At 43.1% G+C, this 17,500-nt stretch overlaps 1 protein-coding gene across 1 annotated transcript; it reads left to right on the forward strand.

The window, feature by feature from the left end:
• Positions 1-4,513: 4,513 nt before the first annotated feature.
• On the forward strand, positions 4,514-7,216 carry LOC119270937 (probable fatty acyl-CoA reductase 5). Its single transcript, XM_037552939.1, has 10 exons — positions 4,514-4,629; positions 4,719-4,822; positions 5,043-5,242; positions 5,315-5,415; positions 5,524-5,716; positions 5,827-5,988; positions 6,066-6,147; positions 6,258-6,527; positions 6,623-6,750; positions 6,896-7,216. Exons 1-10 carry the CDS (start codon positions 4,539-4,541, stop codon positions 7,053-7,055), a joined length of 1,491 nt encoding a protein of 496 aa, XP_037408836.1. The 5' UTR covers positions 4,514-4,538; the 3' UTR covers positions 7,056-7,216.
• The last annotated feature ends 10,284 nt before the right edge of the window (positions 7,217-17,500 follow it).

Below are 17,500 nucleotides of genomic sequence, written 5' to 3' on the forward strand. Positions count from 1 at the left end.
AGTACTCGTTGCAAAGATCACTCCAATTTCCTTAGTTGCAACAAGTGGCGCACATGTAGCACGCCACTTGTCGCAATCCGGGAGTTTTCCCTTTTTTAGATCCGTTTATTCAAAACGTTTTATCTCTCAAACCGTGCGTCTAAATCTCGAACCGCATTCACCGTTGGCTTCCTCGCGTCAAGATTTTCAAAACTAGATCCCATGTTGATAGGTTTTGATGAACTTTTTTTTCACGAAAAAACCAGACGAAAAAACCGAACCGGGAGCACGGGTTTTATCCCTTTCCAAAAGAGGCACGCCCGTGCCTCTCACGAAATCACAACCGTGCCTCTCGCGGAAGCAAAACCGTGACTCTCGCGGAAGGAAAAAAAAGAAAACACCTTTTTGTTTTCTTTTCCGAGGAGGCACGGCCGTGACTCTCGTGAAAGCACAACCATGCCTCTTGCGGAAGCAAAACCGTGACTCTCGCGAAAGAAAAAAAACGTGTTTTTTCCCTTTCCGAGAGGCACGGTCGCGACTCTCGTGAAAGCACAACTGTGCCTCCCGCGGAAGCAAAACCGTGACTCTCGCGAAAGCACACCCGTGCCTCTCACGGAAGCAAAACCGTGACTCTCGAGAAAGAAAAAAAAAGAAAACACGTTTTTTACGTTTTCAAGAGGCACGGCCGTGACTCTCGCGAAAGCACACCCGTGCCTCTCGCGGAAGCAAAACCGTGACTCTTGTGAAAGGAAAAAAAGCGTTTTTTCGCACAAATTTTTTTTTTAAAATTTTTTTGAGTGAAAAGCTAAGGAAGACCGGTGGAAACCAAAACGTCGAAAAAACCATTTAAAAAGCCAAAAACGCGTGCGGAAAAATAAAAAAAATCCGGAGGGAGCGCCTAGAGCGCGACACGTGGCGAATGGCTGAGACCACTTCAAGTGGAGCTGATCATTGCGAGCCTCCTGAAGGAGTGCTCGTTAACTTGTTGCTCCCCCAAAAAAGTTTCTCTTTGTTCAAGAGAAGTTCAAATGTTGTTTGTGTTTAAAAAATTGTTTGTTAATTTTTTAAAAGCTCAAATTTTAGAAAAAGTATGCGCATATTGTAAGCTATTTACACAAGTTTGAAAACATGTTCTTCTTTCAAAATTTCATCAATTAAAAAAAGTGCTCTCGTTTCTGTTTAAATGTTCGGATTTTAAAAATTCTTCAGAATTTTCTGAAATGTTCGTAATTTCTAAAAAAAAGTTTTACAATAAATGTTGGTGTTCTTGATATAGAAACCATCCAAGCATGCGATCTGGAACCCATTTCAATTGAGAATGTTCTCACCACCATGGCTGAGGAAGCGAACAATAAACCTGAAAAAATAAATTAAAAAAAGAAGTCTCGTTCAATCGTTTTCCTTAAACAGTTGGGGTCCTTAATCAGCTGGTTGTTTCCAACCGATCGCAATAGACGACGTGCTCGTCCACATGCCAGCATGTGCAGAATATTAGCAATTGGCCCAAAGTGGCCAGCCAGTAACCGTCTACAGCGGGAGTGCATGCATGAGGCGTGTGCAATTGCTTAGACAACATCTGTTTATAGTAGTTGTCCATGTGATCTCTAGACGCACTCTAGTGTAGGTTTATCTGTTTGTAGATACTGACAGTTAGGCCAGAATTAGATGAAACTGCTATAAGTGTTGCTTGTTCGCTTGCATGCACTTATGGGTGAAACTGGCGATAAAAATGGCAAGTTGCGGACATCCTTCACAATTGTGTTTGGATACATGCATATACACTCATCTGTATGAACCCACAAATGTAAAGCCTCACAGGTGCTTCGTAATTGACTGGAACGTCTCCTCTCACTAAATGAATATCGAGAAAAAGTCTGAATAAATTGAGAGAAAAAGCGAACACCACTGCTAAGTCTAGTTCGTGCTATGTAGGGATTTGACATGATTAGATGGTACTTCCTCTCTACAAAAATATAAAAGCGTTTAGATCACTACTCTTATATTTGTTTAAGGAGGGAGTACTCCATTTTTGTAGACGGGTTACTCCTCTATCGCTATTCCTTTTCCTCCAACTATTTTACGTGACGTTCATTATAGATAGCTGACGGTGGATTGTTGTCCATTCCCTTAAGGGGGATGCATGAGACAAGACAAGCCGTTTGAAGGTCATACATACGGGTGGATGTCTTGTTACTTTTGTGCTAGAACTAAGCAGTGTGCTCAACTTCTCATGCGTACATGATGGTTCTCCAGATTTCTCTAGCATATAGTCCTCTTGCATGATTACTACTAGAAATTAAAAAAATGGAATTGTCAAGTATTTAGTCAGCAAGAAATTGGCATTTCATTTTGGTGGCCCTTTCTCGGGTACTCCGTCTTGAACTCAGGAATGAAAATCTTAGGTCTGAGCTAAATTGGTTGTACCTGATAATTACGGTAATTTTGTACAGCTCTTTGTTGGAAGCCAAGCCATACCATAAGCATGTGCACATGCACAAGCCCCCCGAATCAGTGGGAACCCAAATATATTTATTTTTGCTAAGCAGTGGTACGGCTAATTGGAGTTTATGCGTGCATCCTCATGTATTACTAGTACTAACTAGAATACTACTCCCTCTGTCCCACAATATAAGAGCATTTTTGACACTATGCTAATATTAAAAATGTTTTTATATTTTGGAACGGAGGGAGTAGCATAGTAGCATAGTGGGAAGACATGGGAAAAACATATCCAATATTGTGTGGTCAATGGTGACCAAAATATATTTTTTTATTTTTTATTTTAGAAAAGGAGGATGACCCCCGGCCTTTGCATCTGGGCGATGCATACGGTCACTTTATTAATTTTATTCTCACAAGACCTTATAAAATAATACAACAGTAAGACTAAAGCCGCCGTCTAAGCCACGCTATTCAGTTGATGAAGAGGCGCAGATAGCCTGGGCCTAATACCAAACAGGCATCGCAGCCAAACCTAACATCTAAGACCTGAGATCCCATCCAGGACGCCTGCCGGGCATGTGTCTCACCGGTCCGGCGTGCACTCAGAGGCCGCCGCCACCAACTTCCACCGTTCCATCTTCAGAACTGTACTAATGCATCAACCTTGCTCGGTCCAGCTATCGTCGACGCCACCACGGCGCCCAACGGCACCTCCTCCCTGCGCGCAAACATCTGAGGACGTCGCGGTCGCCACTGATACACCTCAGCACCATGCAACCAAGTACCACCAGCCGACACAGCTTGAAGTCTTTGGAAAATCTGTCGTGCGTAGCACCTGCCGACCAGGCATGACAAAGCGTAGCACCTGTCGTTCAGGCATGACTTGACATCTCCACCGAAGCTCCGTGCAAGATGAAGCCGCTCCACCTCCAGCCTGTCTGAACGGGACGGGAGCACCCCAGGAAGACAGGGCGAAGAGTTGGGCACCACAATCACCACGAGAGCCGGACCAGCCGACCGCCATGGCGAAGCGACACCACTAAAGAGAACCGCCGCCATCAGGAACGCCAAGAACGCGCTGCAGCTGTCCCACCTCCCCGCGGACCCAAAGCGGTGCCTTCAAGAAGGTGACGGAGCCGGGCACCGCCGCCGCCCAACCAAAGTTGTGGGTTTTCACCCGGGTGCAGAAGGAGGACGAGGGGGAGGGAGCTGGATCTCGAAGCCGCCTTCAAGAAGGAAACAGCGCCTGGGGCGCCGCCGGCGTCGTGGCCGGCCAAGAAATTACTCCGATCCAGAGATCCCAACCCCACATCCGCGCAGTCCGCCACCGGAATATAGATGACGATTCTGGTGTCTCCAAGACTACAACGAACATTTCATTGCCAGTTTTAAATTAATAAATTATGAATAATATGAATCAACGGAGGAGGAACCCCGTGAAATTTGATTAAGGTAGAAATGGCCATGAGATACAGCAAAGGCATACCACCAAGTCCTTACTACTAGGCTACAGCCCAGTACACCCAGATGGTTCTAGCTAGCCAAGAGCAGGGCGATCCAGACATGGAGCCACTGAGACAATCAGTAAAAACTAGACTCTCTGCCAAAGCTAGGACCTAGGGGAAGCCAGGTTAGGTTCAGTCACGGTTTTTGAGTCGATGAATCATTCTGACGTAGACTCATGACGAGTCAAGCCTTGCCGATCGATTAGCCGCAACTAGTCTCGACTAGTCGAGGGGTTTCAGTCAACCCTGGCAGTGCGAACTGTTCAGTAACACTTTGAGATATAAAAAAGTTTGAGAACACTTGAGATATGTGATATGTCATCCAATGTAACTTACCGAAAGGATATATACTTAGCCCTCTTGCATCATAACGACTAGAAATAAAATAAATATAATGGCCCATGTCTTCATTATCTTTAGAAGAAAATCGTGGTGTAGTTCGTTAGCAAGCAGTTGGCGCTGAGATTCCCCTATCAACACATGACCCACGTTGCTGCTTTGTTCCAATTGTCCTCTGAAACCAATCCTCCTCCCCTCCGTATAAATATAAACCCATTGTGATTCTTTTGACAACACCCAACATTCTCTCGAGACAAGCAAAAGTCCACAGCGATGACTGGTGAAATGGATGTGGATAGCGTTGTAGAATACTTCAGGGGCAAGAGCATCCTCATCACTGGATCAACGGGGTTCCTAGGAAAAGGTATATGTGTTCATTAATCATGTGTGTTGAACTGCTGATCATATCTGAGAGTCTTGTATACTATTCTTTCTTGCATGATTTGTGGATAGTGCTTGTCGAGAAGATATTAAGGGTTCAGCCTGATGTCAAGAAGCTCTTCCTCTTGATTCGGGCCTTCGATGTTGAATCCGCAAAGCTTCGGATTCAAAATGAGGTGAATTATTTGTTTCAAGCTGTCCTTTCTGCTAACAGTACACTTTCTTGACATGATGTCAGTATGTTCTTGACAATCTGTTGTCAACTGAATACTGACCTTCTCCCACCAAGAAATATAGTGGGAACAGGTGTAAGTGCATTGCGGAATGCAGATATATATTTTCCAGTCAATCTATCTAGTTAATAGTAATGTACAAACGATATTTTGGTATATTCAGGTCATAGGGAGGGAAATCTTTCAAGTTCTCAAAGAAGAACATGGTGTGGGGTTCCATAATTTCGTCGAAGAAAAGATCTGCCCTTTGGTGGGAGACATCATGCATGAGGACTTTGGACTAGACACTGCCAAGCTGAGAGAAGTGTCGAAGGACATAGACATTATTGTCAACGTAGCTGCCACTACGAAATTCTCTGAGAGGTTTGAAGTGTTTCCTGGTCGCGTATTGCTGGCATAATGTTACAACAATTACATTTGATGTTAATTTTTCAGATATGATGTGGCTTTCGATGTGAATGTCTTGGGAGTGAAGCATGTTTGCGCATTCGCAAAGAAGTGTATTAAGCTCAAGATGTTGCTTCATGTTTCAACGGGTGTGAATCAAAACTAATAGGACTGTATATAATCTATAGATTTTTGGTTGGTGTATCATGCAGTTATGAATTGAAACTCATTAAGTGATATCTATATGACTTGAACAGCCTATGTAGTTGGTGAACAAGAAGGCCTAATAGCAGAGAAGCCATTCTTCATGGGTGAGACACTAAGGGTGGGCACACATTTGGATATAGAATCCGAGCTAAATCTGATCAAAGAGACCAGGAGAGAACTAAGGGATGACGGTTCCACTGAGAAAGACGAGAGGAAAGTCATGAAGAAACTTGGCCTCAAGAGGTCAGACATAGGAAACTTTACAAAAAGGAAAACCAACAACATACTTAAGCATTCATACTCTTTTCTGCCGTCGATGCATTTGTCTCATGCTTATGCACCAATGAATGAAGGGCACGAAACTTTGGGTGGCCAAACTCCTATGTCTTCACTAAGGCAATGGGGGAGATGCTGATGGGGCTCTTGCAAGGGGACTTTCCGGTGGTCATCATCCGCCCGAGCATCATAACTAGTACACTCAAGGAGCCATTGCCTGGATGGATGGAAGGAATTAGGTGTTGAAACTCAAAATCGAATACTTGATCCTTCACAATGACAGTGAATGATTACTGAGCATTTTTATATTTTGCAGGACCGTGGACGCAGTGATCATGGGTTATGCCAGGAAGACCTTACCATTCTTTCTAGGCAACCTTGATTTAATACTCGACATGGTGAGTTTGTTCACAAATCACAAACCAAAATTTGGAATGAAACATGCGCAAGGAACCATTTGACGAGCTATATGTGATGTGTTCTTGGTATTGGTGGGTGGTTTGGACAGATTCCGGGGGACATGGTGGTGAATGCTATGATGGTTGCCATGGCAGCACACTCAGATGATCAAAAAGGTCAGATCATCTACAATGTAACTTCGTCGGTAAGCAACCCAGCACCCTCAGCCCTAGTCATCGACGCAATGCACCGTTACTTCTTTGAGAACCCGCCATGCAAGGGGAACGGTAAGCGTGTCCGGTTGAAGAAGATGCGATTCTTTAGCACACTCACACAGTTGAGATTGTACATGGCCATCAAGTACAAGCTTCCCCTCGAGGTCTGTTCACCATCTCAACGTGCAAGAGTTGATTTTTGTAGATGCCACATGAATGTGATTAATGTTATGTGCCTTTCATACTATTGGCCTGATAGATGCTTCGCCTAGTGAGCATCGCACTCTGCGGCATTTTCTCAGAATGCTACAACGAGCTCAACGGAAAATACAGTTTCGTTATGCAGATGGTCGAGCTCTATGCACCATACACCTTGTTCAAAGGGTGGTAAGCAACTTAAAAACGTGTCAAAATGTTATTTTGGTTTACTTTGGCAATTACATGGTATATCAGCGTGTCCAGTTACCATATCAAGATGCACATCACCATTAAAATCATGTTATTTTGACTTGATTTTATCAATCCTGTGAAGCTTTGAAGACACGAACTTGGAGAAGCTAAGGACGACAATGAATAAGGATGACCAAATTAACAATGGAGCATATTACTTTGACTTTGATCCCAAGTCCATAAACTGGGTTGATTATTTGTATGGTGTACACATCCCTGGTGTGCTTAAATATTGTATTTAATTAGCCAAATTTCCAGCAAGTTAAACCTCTTGTAGGGGCTATCATATCAAGTATCATGCATGCCAACTACTAGACAGCTTGGCTGACATGTCATACAATTAAATAAAGAAAGAGAGATTTCAGTATCGTATCATGATGTACTACTATGTGTCAACCAAAACAAAATGATGTCATCTAAAATACTAACTTGTGATACTATACACTATGGAGGTATTATCATACACTAGTATCATATACTAGTGTATGATACTTCCCACTACGAGCAGCCTTATCCCGGAAATACAACAATAGTGCTAGGCTTGCCATCCAACTCTTGTGAACATGTATTGTACTCCCTTTGTTATGCAACTATCCAGAGTATGTTCGCAAATGTACTGCACGGAAATGAGGGTAGTATTTTCTGAAAAGGAGCATATTAAGTCATCATATATATGGCCGGCATAAATTCGCCAACGTAGGTTAAGTTTTTCAGCATTTGTCGCAAGGCACGCAAAAGAGAAGCAGTGATGTGCAAAATCTGCCTAGAGGAAAATATGAAAGCCACAAACGTGCAAGTTCGGTCTAATTAATGGAGCCCGGTGCTAATCAAGTGGACTTGTCGTGCCATCTATATGAAAAAATGATGCTTATATTATCTTGTGAAGTTCTCTAACTGTTTTGTGAAATTTGCATGCTACATAGTTATTCAAAATTTTGACATGGTCTTCCATGTGCATCTTAGAACATCATTTCTATATTCATATGCTTATATGAAATTATAGCTGGTAGTATTATGGGGAAAAGCCATGTTGAGTTATATGATGCACAAATTTACCTTTTATATTAGTAACTAATGTTAGAAAATGTTCTGTCAAAAGATTGGCTAGATGTAGCAAGGTGATTGTCGCAAGTAATATTCAAAAATCAGCCAAATTTGGATTAGTTAAGCTTATGGTTCCTCTTCATGATACTGACATTAATCCGACAGAACACTACAAACTAATACCAATAGCAGGAGAATTTACCAAGGAGTTGCGCACTGGAGGGTCACTTGGGTTCAGAAATTCGTTTGCATATGTACTGAGAAACAACATGAGGTTTGCCTATTACACAAGAGCAGAAGAATGATCGAAAAGAACATCTCCATATATGGTATTCACCTTAATGTATTTATGGAACAATGAGTATATGGCGCGTGAGCAGATTGACGTGGTAGCGTTGCAGGAGACGGTCAAATCTGAATTTTCATTTAGAGACCTTGCGGCGTTCGACCCCTTACTGCGCTTCTCCTGGGGATGGGTCCCTTCGAATGGTCACTTCGGTGGCCTCCTTCTGGGATGTAATAATGATGTGTGTGATGTTGTAATGTGGGAATCGGTCTCTTTTTTCATCTCTACTACGATTAAACATCGGGTTTCTATGGCTGCGTGGGCGATCGTATGTGTGTATGGCCCAGCGGATCATTCTCGGTCGGCTGATTTCTTGGGGGAAATTCAAGCTCTGGTGGGGGCCAAGCAAGCCGGCGTCATCCCCATCATCTTGGGGGCCGATTTCAACCTAATTCGTTCCGGTGCAGACAGGAACAACAACAATATCGACTGGCCTCGGGCCGTGATGTTCAACAACGCCATTGCCACGACGGCGCTTAGGGAAGTTGCCAGGACCGGCGCTAGATACACTTGGACTAACAAGCAGTTAGCCCCGGTTCATAGTGTGTTAGATCGGGTTTTCATCTCGGCAGATTGGGAAGTTCTCTTTCCCTTGTGCACGCTTTTTGCCAAAACACGTATTGGCTCTGATCACGCCCCGCTCATCCTAGCCTCTGGGGAGGATAGGATCAAGCGCAACCCTAGTTTCTACTTCAAAACTGGCTGGTTTGAAGCTGAGGGCTTTATCTCTTTGGTCATCGCACGCTGGGAGCAAGCGATTGCCTCTGTTGGAAGCCAGCGAGGTCCCCTGGACCTCTGGATTGCGGTGGTAGGCTCGCTATGATCTTTCCTCCGTGGATGGGGTCCCAATCATGGTAGCGTGGTGAAACGGTCTAGGGAAGCCCTTATTGTGGAAATCAAACTCATCGACCCCCTTGCTGACTCTAGAGCGTTTTCTGAGGCAGAATGGGCTAACCGCTATGCTCTCAAAAACCATGTGCTCTCCATCCTAAGGGAAGAAGAGGAATACTGGCGCCATACGGGAAGTGCCAAGTGGGTCACAAAGGGCGATGCTAACACGTGCTATTTCCACGCATATGCAAATGGCCGCAAGCGCAAATGCTTGATCCTTAGGCTTCAAGCTGACCAAGGAGTGTTAGTGCGTCAAAATGAGATCACGACCCACATTTATGACTTCTTCCTTGGGTTGTTGGCAACAGCTGAGGAGAAGCCGCTGCGACTCCGGCCTAACTTGTGGGGGCAGGATGGCCGGGTCTCGCAGGCAGAAAATGATCTGCTGGCCCTCTCTTTCTCCACAGATGATATTGACTTGGTTGTAAGTTCCATGAAGGCTCACACGGCACCCGGCCCCGATGAAGGAAATATGCCCTAGAGGCAATAATAAAGTTGTTATTAATATTTCCTTATATCATGATAAATGTTTATTATTCATGCTAGAATTGTATTAACCGGAAACTTAGTACATGTATGAATACATAGACGAACAGAGTGTCACTAATATGCCTCTACTTGACTAGCTTGTTAATCAAAGATGGTTAAGTTTCCTAGCCATGGACAAAGAGTTGTCATTTGATGAATGGGATCACATCATTAGAGAATGATGTGATTGACTTGACCTATCCGTTAGCTTAGCACTTTAATCGTTTAGTTTACTGCTATTTCTTTCTCCATAAGTTATACATGTTCCTATGACTATGAGATTATGCAACTCCCGAATACCGGAGGAACACTTACTGTGCTATCAAACGTCACAACATAACTGGGTCACTATAAAGATGCTCTACAGGTGTCTCCGATAGTGTTTGTTGAGTTGGCATAAATCAAAATTAGGATTTGTCACTCTGTCTATCGGAGAGGTATCTCTGGGCCCTCTCGACAATGCACATCACTATAAGCCTTGCAAGCAATGTAACTAATGAGTTAGTTACGGGATGTTGCATTATGGAACGAGTAAAGAGACTTGCCGGTAACGATATTGAACTAGGTATTGAGATACCATGATCGAATCTCGGGCAAGTAACATACCGATGACACAGGGAACAACATATGTTGTTATGCGCTTTGACCGATAAAGATCTTCGTAGAATATGTAGGAACCAATATGACCATCCCGGTTCCGCCATTGGTTATTGGCCAGAGATGAGTATCGGTCATGTCTACATAGTTCTCGAACCCGTAGGGTCCGCACGCTTAACGTTCGGTTATGATCGATATTATGAGTTTGTGTATTTTGATATACCGAAGGTAGTTCGGAGTCCCGGATATGATCACGGACTTGATGAGGAGTCTCGAAATGGTCGAGACATAAAGATTGATATATTGGAAGCCTATGTTTGGACATCAGAATGGTTCCGGGTGAGTTCAGGCATTTACCGGAGTACCGGGGAGTTACCGAAACCCCCCGGGGAGTATATGGGCCTTATTGGGCCTTAGTGGAATAGAGGAGAGGAAGGCCAAGTTGGAGGGCGCGCCCCCCTAGTCCAATCCGAATTGGTTGGGGACGCCCCCCTTCCTTCTCTCCTACTCCTACTAGGGAAAGCGGGGAATCCTACTCCCGGTGGGAGTAGGACTCCACCTAGGGCGTGCCATAGAGAGGGCCGGCCCTCCCCTCCTCTACTCCTTTATATACGGGGGAGGGGCACCCCATAGACACACAAGTTGATCTCTTAGCCGTGTGTGGTGCCCCCTCCACAGATTTCCACCTCGGTCATATCGTCGTAGTGCTTAGGTGAAGCCCTACGTCGGTAACTTCATCATCATCGTCATCACGCCGTCGTGCTGACGAAGCTCTCCCCCGACACTCAGCTGGATCTAGAGTTCGTGGGACGTCACCGAGCTGAACGTGTGCAGATCACGGAGGTGCCGTACCTTTCGGTGCTAGGATCGGTCGGATAGTGAAGACATACGACTACATCAACCGCGTTGTCATACACCTTCCACTTACGGTTTACAAAGGTCCGTAGACAACACTCTCCCCTCTCGTTGCTATGCATCACCTAGATGGATCTTGCGTGTGCGTAGGAATTTTTTGAAATTACTGTGTTCACCAACAGTGGCATCCGAGCTAGGTCTATGCGTAGATGTTATATGCACAAGTAAAACACAAAGGAGTTGTGGGCGTGGGTATATATATATTGCTTGCTGTCACTAGTTGATTCTTGATTCAGCTGTATTGTTGGATGAAGCGGCTCAGACCGACATTACACGTACGCTTACGCGAGACTGGTTCTACCGACGTGCTTCGCACACAGGTGGCTGGTGGGTGTCAGTTTCTCCAACTTTAGTTGAATCAGATTCAATGAACATGGTTCTTTCTGAAGATCAAAAAGCAATCACTATACCCTGTTGTGGTTTTTGATGCGTAGGTAAGAACAGTTCTTGCTCAGCCTGTAGCAGCCACGTAAAACTTGCAACAACAAAGTAGAGGACGTCTAACTTGTTTTTGCAGGGCATGTTGTGATGTGATATGGTCAATACATGATGCTAAAATTTATTGTATGAGATGATCATGTTTTGTAACAGAGTTATCGGCAACTGGCAAGAGCCATATGGTTGTCGCTTTTTTGTATGAAATGCAATCGTCATGTAATTGCTTTACTTTATCACTAAGAGGTAGCGATAGTCGTAGAAGCAATAGTTGGCGAGATGACAACAATGCTTCGATGAAGATCAAGCTGTCAAGCCGGTGATGATGGTGATCATGACGGTGCTTTGGAGATGGAGATCAAAGGCACAAGATGATGATGGCCATATCATATCACTTATATTGATTGCATGTGATGTTTATCCTTTATGCATCTTATTTTTCTTAGTTTGGCGGTAGCATTATAAGATGATCTCTCACTAAATTTCAAGGTATAAGTGTTCTACCTGAGTATGCACCATTGCTACAGTTCATCATGCTGAGACACCACGTGATGATCGGGTGTGATAAGCTCTACGTTCACATACAACGGGTGCAAGCCAGTTTTGCACACGCAGAATACTCAGGTTAAACTTGACGAGCCTAGCATATGCAGATATGGCCTCGGAATACTGAGACCGAAAGGTCGAGCGTGAATCATATAGTAGATATGATCAACATAGTGATGTTCACCATTGAAAACTACTCCATCTCACGTGATGATCGGACATGGTTTAGTTGATTTGGATCACGTGATCACTTAGTTGATTAGAGGGATGTCTATCTAAGTGAGAGTTCTTTAGTAATTTGATTAATTGAACTTTAATTTATCATGAACTTAGTGCCTGATAGTGTTTGGCATGTCTATGTTATTGTAAATAGATGGCCCGTGTTGTTGTTCCATTGAATTTTAATGCGTTCCTAGAGAAAGCTAAGTTGAAAGATGATGGTAGCAATTACACGGACTAGGTCCGTAACTTGAGGATATCCTCATTGCTGCACAGAAGAATTACATCCTGGAAGCACCGCTAGGTGACAAACCTGCTGTAGGAGCAACACCGGATGTTATGAATGTCTAGTAGAGCAAAACTGATGACTACTCGATAGTTCAGTGTGCCATGCTTTACGGCTTAGAACCGGGACTTCAACGACGTTTTGAACGTCATGGAGCATATGAGATGTTCCAGGAGTTGAAGTTAATATTTCAAGCAAATGCCCGGATTGAGAGATATGAAGTCTCCAATAAGTTCTACAGCTGCAAAATGGAGGAGAATAGTTCTGTCAGTGAACATATACTCAGAATGTCTGGGTACCACAACCACTTGACTCAGCTGGGAGTTAACCTTCCTGATGATAGTGTCATTGACAGAGTTCTTCAATCACTGCCACCAAGCTACAAGAGCTTCGTGATGAACTATAATATGCAAGGGATGGATAAGACAATTCCCGAGCTCTTCGCAATGCTAAAAGCTGCGGAGGTAGAAATCAAGAAGGAGCATCAAGTGTTGATGGTCAACAAGACCACCAGTTTTAAGAAAAAGGGTAAAGGGAAGAAGAGGAACTTCAAGAAGAACGGCAAGCAAGTTGCTGCTCAAGTGAAGAAGCCCAAGTCTGGACCTAAGCCTGAGACTGAGTGCTTCTACTGCAAAGGGACTGGTCACTGGAAGTGGAACTGCCCCAAGTATTTGGCAGAGAAGAAGGATGGCAAAGTGAAAGGTATATTTAATATACATGTTATTGATGTGTACCTTACTAATGCTCGCAGTAGCGCGTGGGTATTTGATACTGGTTCTATTGCTAATATTTGCAACTCAAAATAGGGGCTATGGATTAACCGAAGATTGGCTAAGGATGAGGTCACGATGCGCGTGGGAAATGGTTCCAAAGTCGATGTGATCGCCGTCGGCACGCTACGTCTACATCTACCTCCAGGATTAGTTTTAGACCTAAATAATTGTTATTTGGTGCCAGCGTTGAGCATGAACATTGTATCTGGATCTTGTTTGATGCGAGACGGTTATTCATTTAAATCAGAAGATAATGGTTGTTCTATTTATATGAGTAATATCTTTTATGGTCATGCACCCTTGATGAGTGGTCTATTTTTACTAAATCTTGATAGTAGTGATACACATGTTCATAGTATTGAAGCCAAAAGATATGAGTTTAATAATGATAGTGCAACTTATTTGTGGCACTGTCGTTTAGGTCATATTGGTGTAAAGCGCATGAAGAAACTCGATGTTGACAGGCTTTTGGAATCCCTTGATGCTTGTGAACCATGCCTCATGGGCAAGATGACTAAGACTCCGTTCTCCGGAACAATGGAGCGAGCAACATACTTGTTGGAAATAATACATACTAATGTATGCGGTCCGATGAGTGTTTATGCTCGCGGCAGGTATCGTTATTTTCTTACCTTCACAGATGATTTGAGCATATATGGGTATATCTACCTAATGAAACATAACTCTGAAACATTTGAAAAAGTTCAAAGAATTTCAGAGTGGAGTGGAAAATCATCGTAACAAGAAAATTAAGTTTCTACGATCTGATCGTGGAGGTGAATATTTGAGTTATGAGTTTGGTCTTCATTTGAAACAATGCGGAATAGTTTCGCAACTCACGTCACCTAGAACACCATGACGTAATGGTGTGTCTGAACGTCGTAACCGCACTTTATTAGATATTGTGCGATCTATGATGTCTCTTACTGATTTACTGCTATCATTTTGGGGTTATGCTTTAGAGACGGTTGCATTCATGTTAAATAGGGCACCATCGAAATCCATTGAGACGACACCTTATGAATTGTGGTTTGGAAGAAACCCAAGTTGTCGTTTCTTAAAGTTTGGGGCTGCGATGCTTATGTAAAAAAACTTCAACCTGATAAGCTCAAACCCAAACAGGAGAAATGTGTGTTCATAGGATACCCAAAGGTGACTGTTGGGTACACCTTCTATCACAGATCCGAAGGCAAGATATTCGTTGCTAAGAATGGATCCTTTCTAGAGAAGGAGTGTCTCTCGAAAGAAGTGAGTGGGAGGAAAGTAGAACTTGACGAGGTAATTGTACCTGCTCCCTTATTGGAAAGTAGTTCATCACAGAAATCAGTTCCAGTGATTCCTACACCAGTAAGTGAGGAAGCTAATGATGATGATCATGAAACTTCTGATCAAATTACTACCGAACCTCGTAGGTCAACCAGAGTAAGATCCACACCAAAGTGGTATGGTAATCCTGTTCTGGAGGTCATGTTACTTGACCATGATGAACTTACAAACTATGAGGAAGCGATGATGAGCCCAGATTCCACAAAATGGCTTGAGGCCATGAAATCTGAGATGGGATCCATGTATGAGAACAAAGTGTCGACTGTGGTTGACTTGCCCAATGATCGGCAAGCAATAGAGAATAAATGGATCTTCAAGAAGAAGACTGACGCTGACGGTAATGTTACTGTCTACAAAGCTCGACTTGTTGCAAAAGGTTTTTGACAAGTTCAAGGAGTTGACTACGATGAGACCTTCTCACCTGTAGTGATGCTTAAGTCCGTCCGGATCATGTTAGCAATTGCTGCATTTTATGATTATGAAATTTGGCAAATGGATGTCAAAACTGCATTCCTTAATGGATATCTTAAAGAAGAGTTGTATAGGATGCAACCAGAAGGTTTTGTCGATCCATAAGGTGTGAACAAAGTGTGCAAGCTCTGGCGATCCATTTATGGACTCGTGCAAGCCTCTCGGAGATGGAATATATGCTTTGATAGTGTGATCAAAGCATATGGTTTTATACAGACTTTTGGAGAAGCTTGTATTTACAAGAAAGTGAGTGGGAGCTCTCTAGCATTTCTGATATTATATGTAGATGACATATTGTTGATCGGAAATGATACTGAATTTCTGAATAGCATAAAAGGATACTTGAATAAGAATTTTTCAATGAAAGACCTCGGTGAAGCTGCTTATATATTGGGCATCAAGATCTATAGAGATAGATAAAGACGCTTAATTGAACTTTCACAAAGCACATACCTTGATAAATTTTTGAAGAAGTTCAAAATGGGTCAAGCAAAGAAAGGGTTCTTGCCTGTGTTACAAGGTGTGAAGTTGAGTCAGACTCAATGCCCGACCACTGCAGAAGATAGAGAGAAAATGAAAGTCATTCCCTATGCTTCAGCCATAGGTTCTATCATGTATGCAATGCTGTGTACCAGACCTGATGTGTGCCTTGCTATTAGTTTAGCAGGGAGGTACCAAAGTAATCTAGCAGTGGATCATTGGACAGCAGTCAAGAACATCCTGAAATACCTGAAAAGGACTAAGGATATGTTTCTCGTTTATGGAGGTGACAAAGAGCTCATGGTAAACGGTTACGTCGATGCAAGCTTTGACACTGATCCGGATGACTCTAAGTCACAAACTGGATACATATTTTTACTGAATGGTGGAGCTGTCAGTTGGTGCAGTTCCAGGCAGAGCATCATGGTGGGATCTACGTGTGAAGCGGAGTACGTAGCTGCTTCGGAAGCAACAAAGGAAGGCGTTCATATCCGATCTAGGTGTCATATAGTGCATCAGATCCAATGAAAATCTTTTGTGACAATACTGGTGCAATTTCCTTGGCAAAAGAATCCAGATTTCACAAGAGAACCAAGCACATCAGGAGATGCTTCAATTCCATCTGCGATCAAGTCAAGGAGGGAGACATAGAGATTTTCAAGATACATACGGATCTGAATGTTGCAGACCTGTTGACTAAGCCTCTCTCATGAGCAAAACATGATCAACACCAAGACTCCATGGGTGTTAGAATCATTACAATGTAATCTAAATTATTGACTCTAGTGCAAGTAGGAGACTAAAGGAAATATGCCCTAGAGGCAATAATAAAGTTGTTATTAATATTTACTTATATCATGATAAATGTTTATTATTCATACTAGAATTACATTAACCGTAAACATAGTACATGTGTGAATACATAGACGAACAAAGTGTCACTAGTATGCATGTACTTGACTAGCTCGTTAATCAAAGATGGTTAAGTTTCCTAGCCATGGACAAAGAGTTGTCATTTGATGAAAGGAATCACATAATTAGAGAATGATGTGATTGACTTGACCCATCCGTTAGCTTAGCACTTTGATCGTTTAGTTTACTGATATTGCTTTCTCCATAACTTATACATGTTCCTATGACTATGAGATTATGCAACTCCCGAATACCGGAGGAACACTTAGTGTGCTATCAAATGTCACAACGTAACTGGGTGACTATAAAGATGCTCTACAGGTGTCTCCGATGGTGTTTGTTGAGTTGGCATAGATCAAGATTAGGATTTGTCACTCCGTGTATCGGAGAGGTATCTCTGGGCCCTCTCGGTAATGCACATCACTATAAGCCTTGCAAGCAATGTAACTAATGAGTTAGTTACAGGAAGTTGCATTACGGAATGAGTAAAGAGACTTGCCGCTAATGAGATTGAACTAGGTATTGAGATACCGACGATCGAATCTCGGGCAAGTAACATACCGATGACAAAGGGAACAACATATGTTCTTATGCGGTTTGACCGGTAAAGATCTTCGTAGAATATGTAGGAACCAATATGAGGATCCAGGTTCCGCTATTGGTTATTGGCCAGAGATGAGTCTCGGTCATGTCTACATAGTTCTCGAACCCGTAGGGTCCATGGACTTAACGTTCGATGACGATCGGTATTATGACTTTATGTGTTTTGATGTACCGAAGGTAGTTTGGAGTCCCGGATATGATCACGGACATGACGAGGAGTCTCGGAATGGTCGACACATAAAGATCGATATATTGGAAGTCTATGTTTGGACATCGGAATGGTTTTGAGTGAGTTCGAGCATTTACTAGAGTACT

This window comes from Triticum dicoccoides, chromosome 3A (genome assembly GCF_002162155.2).
Source record: "Triticum dicoccoides isolate Atlit2015 ecotype Zavitan chromosome 3A, WEW_v2.0, whole genome shotgun sequence".
Classification (NCBI taxonomy): Eukaryota; Viridiplantae; Streptophyta; class Magnoliopsida; order Poales; family Poaceae; genus Triticum; species Triticum dicoccoides.

What these genes read in the sequence shown, in the direction of transcription:
- LOC119270937 (XM_037552939.1), top strand. Translation starts at nt 4,539, where the DNA reads ATGACTGGTGAAATGGATGTGGATAGCGTTGTAGAATACTTCAGGGGC. An exon ending in AGCTTCGGATTCAAAATGAG is followed by an intron (nt 4,823 to 5,042) that starts GTGAATTATTTG and finishes TGGTATATTCAG; the next exon opens with GTCATAGGGAGGGAAATCTT. An exon ending in AAGAAACTTGGCCTCAAGAG is followed by an intron (nt 5,717 to 5,826) that starts GTCAGACATAGG and finishes CAATGAATGAAG; the next exon opens with GGCACGAAACTTTGGGTGGC.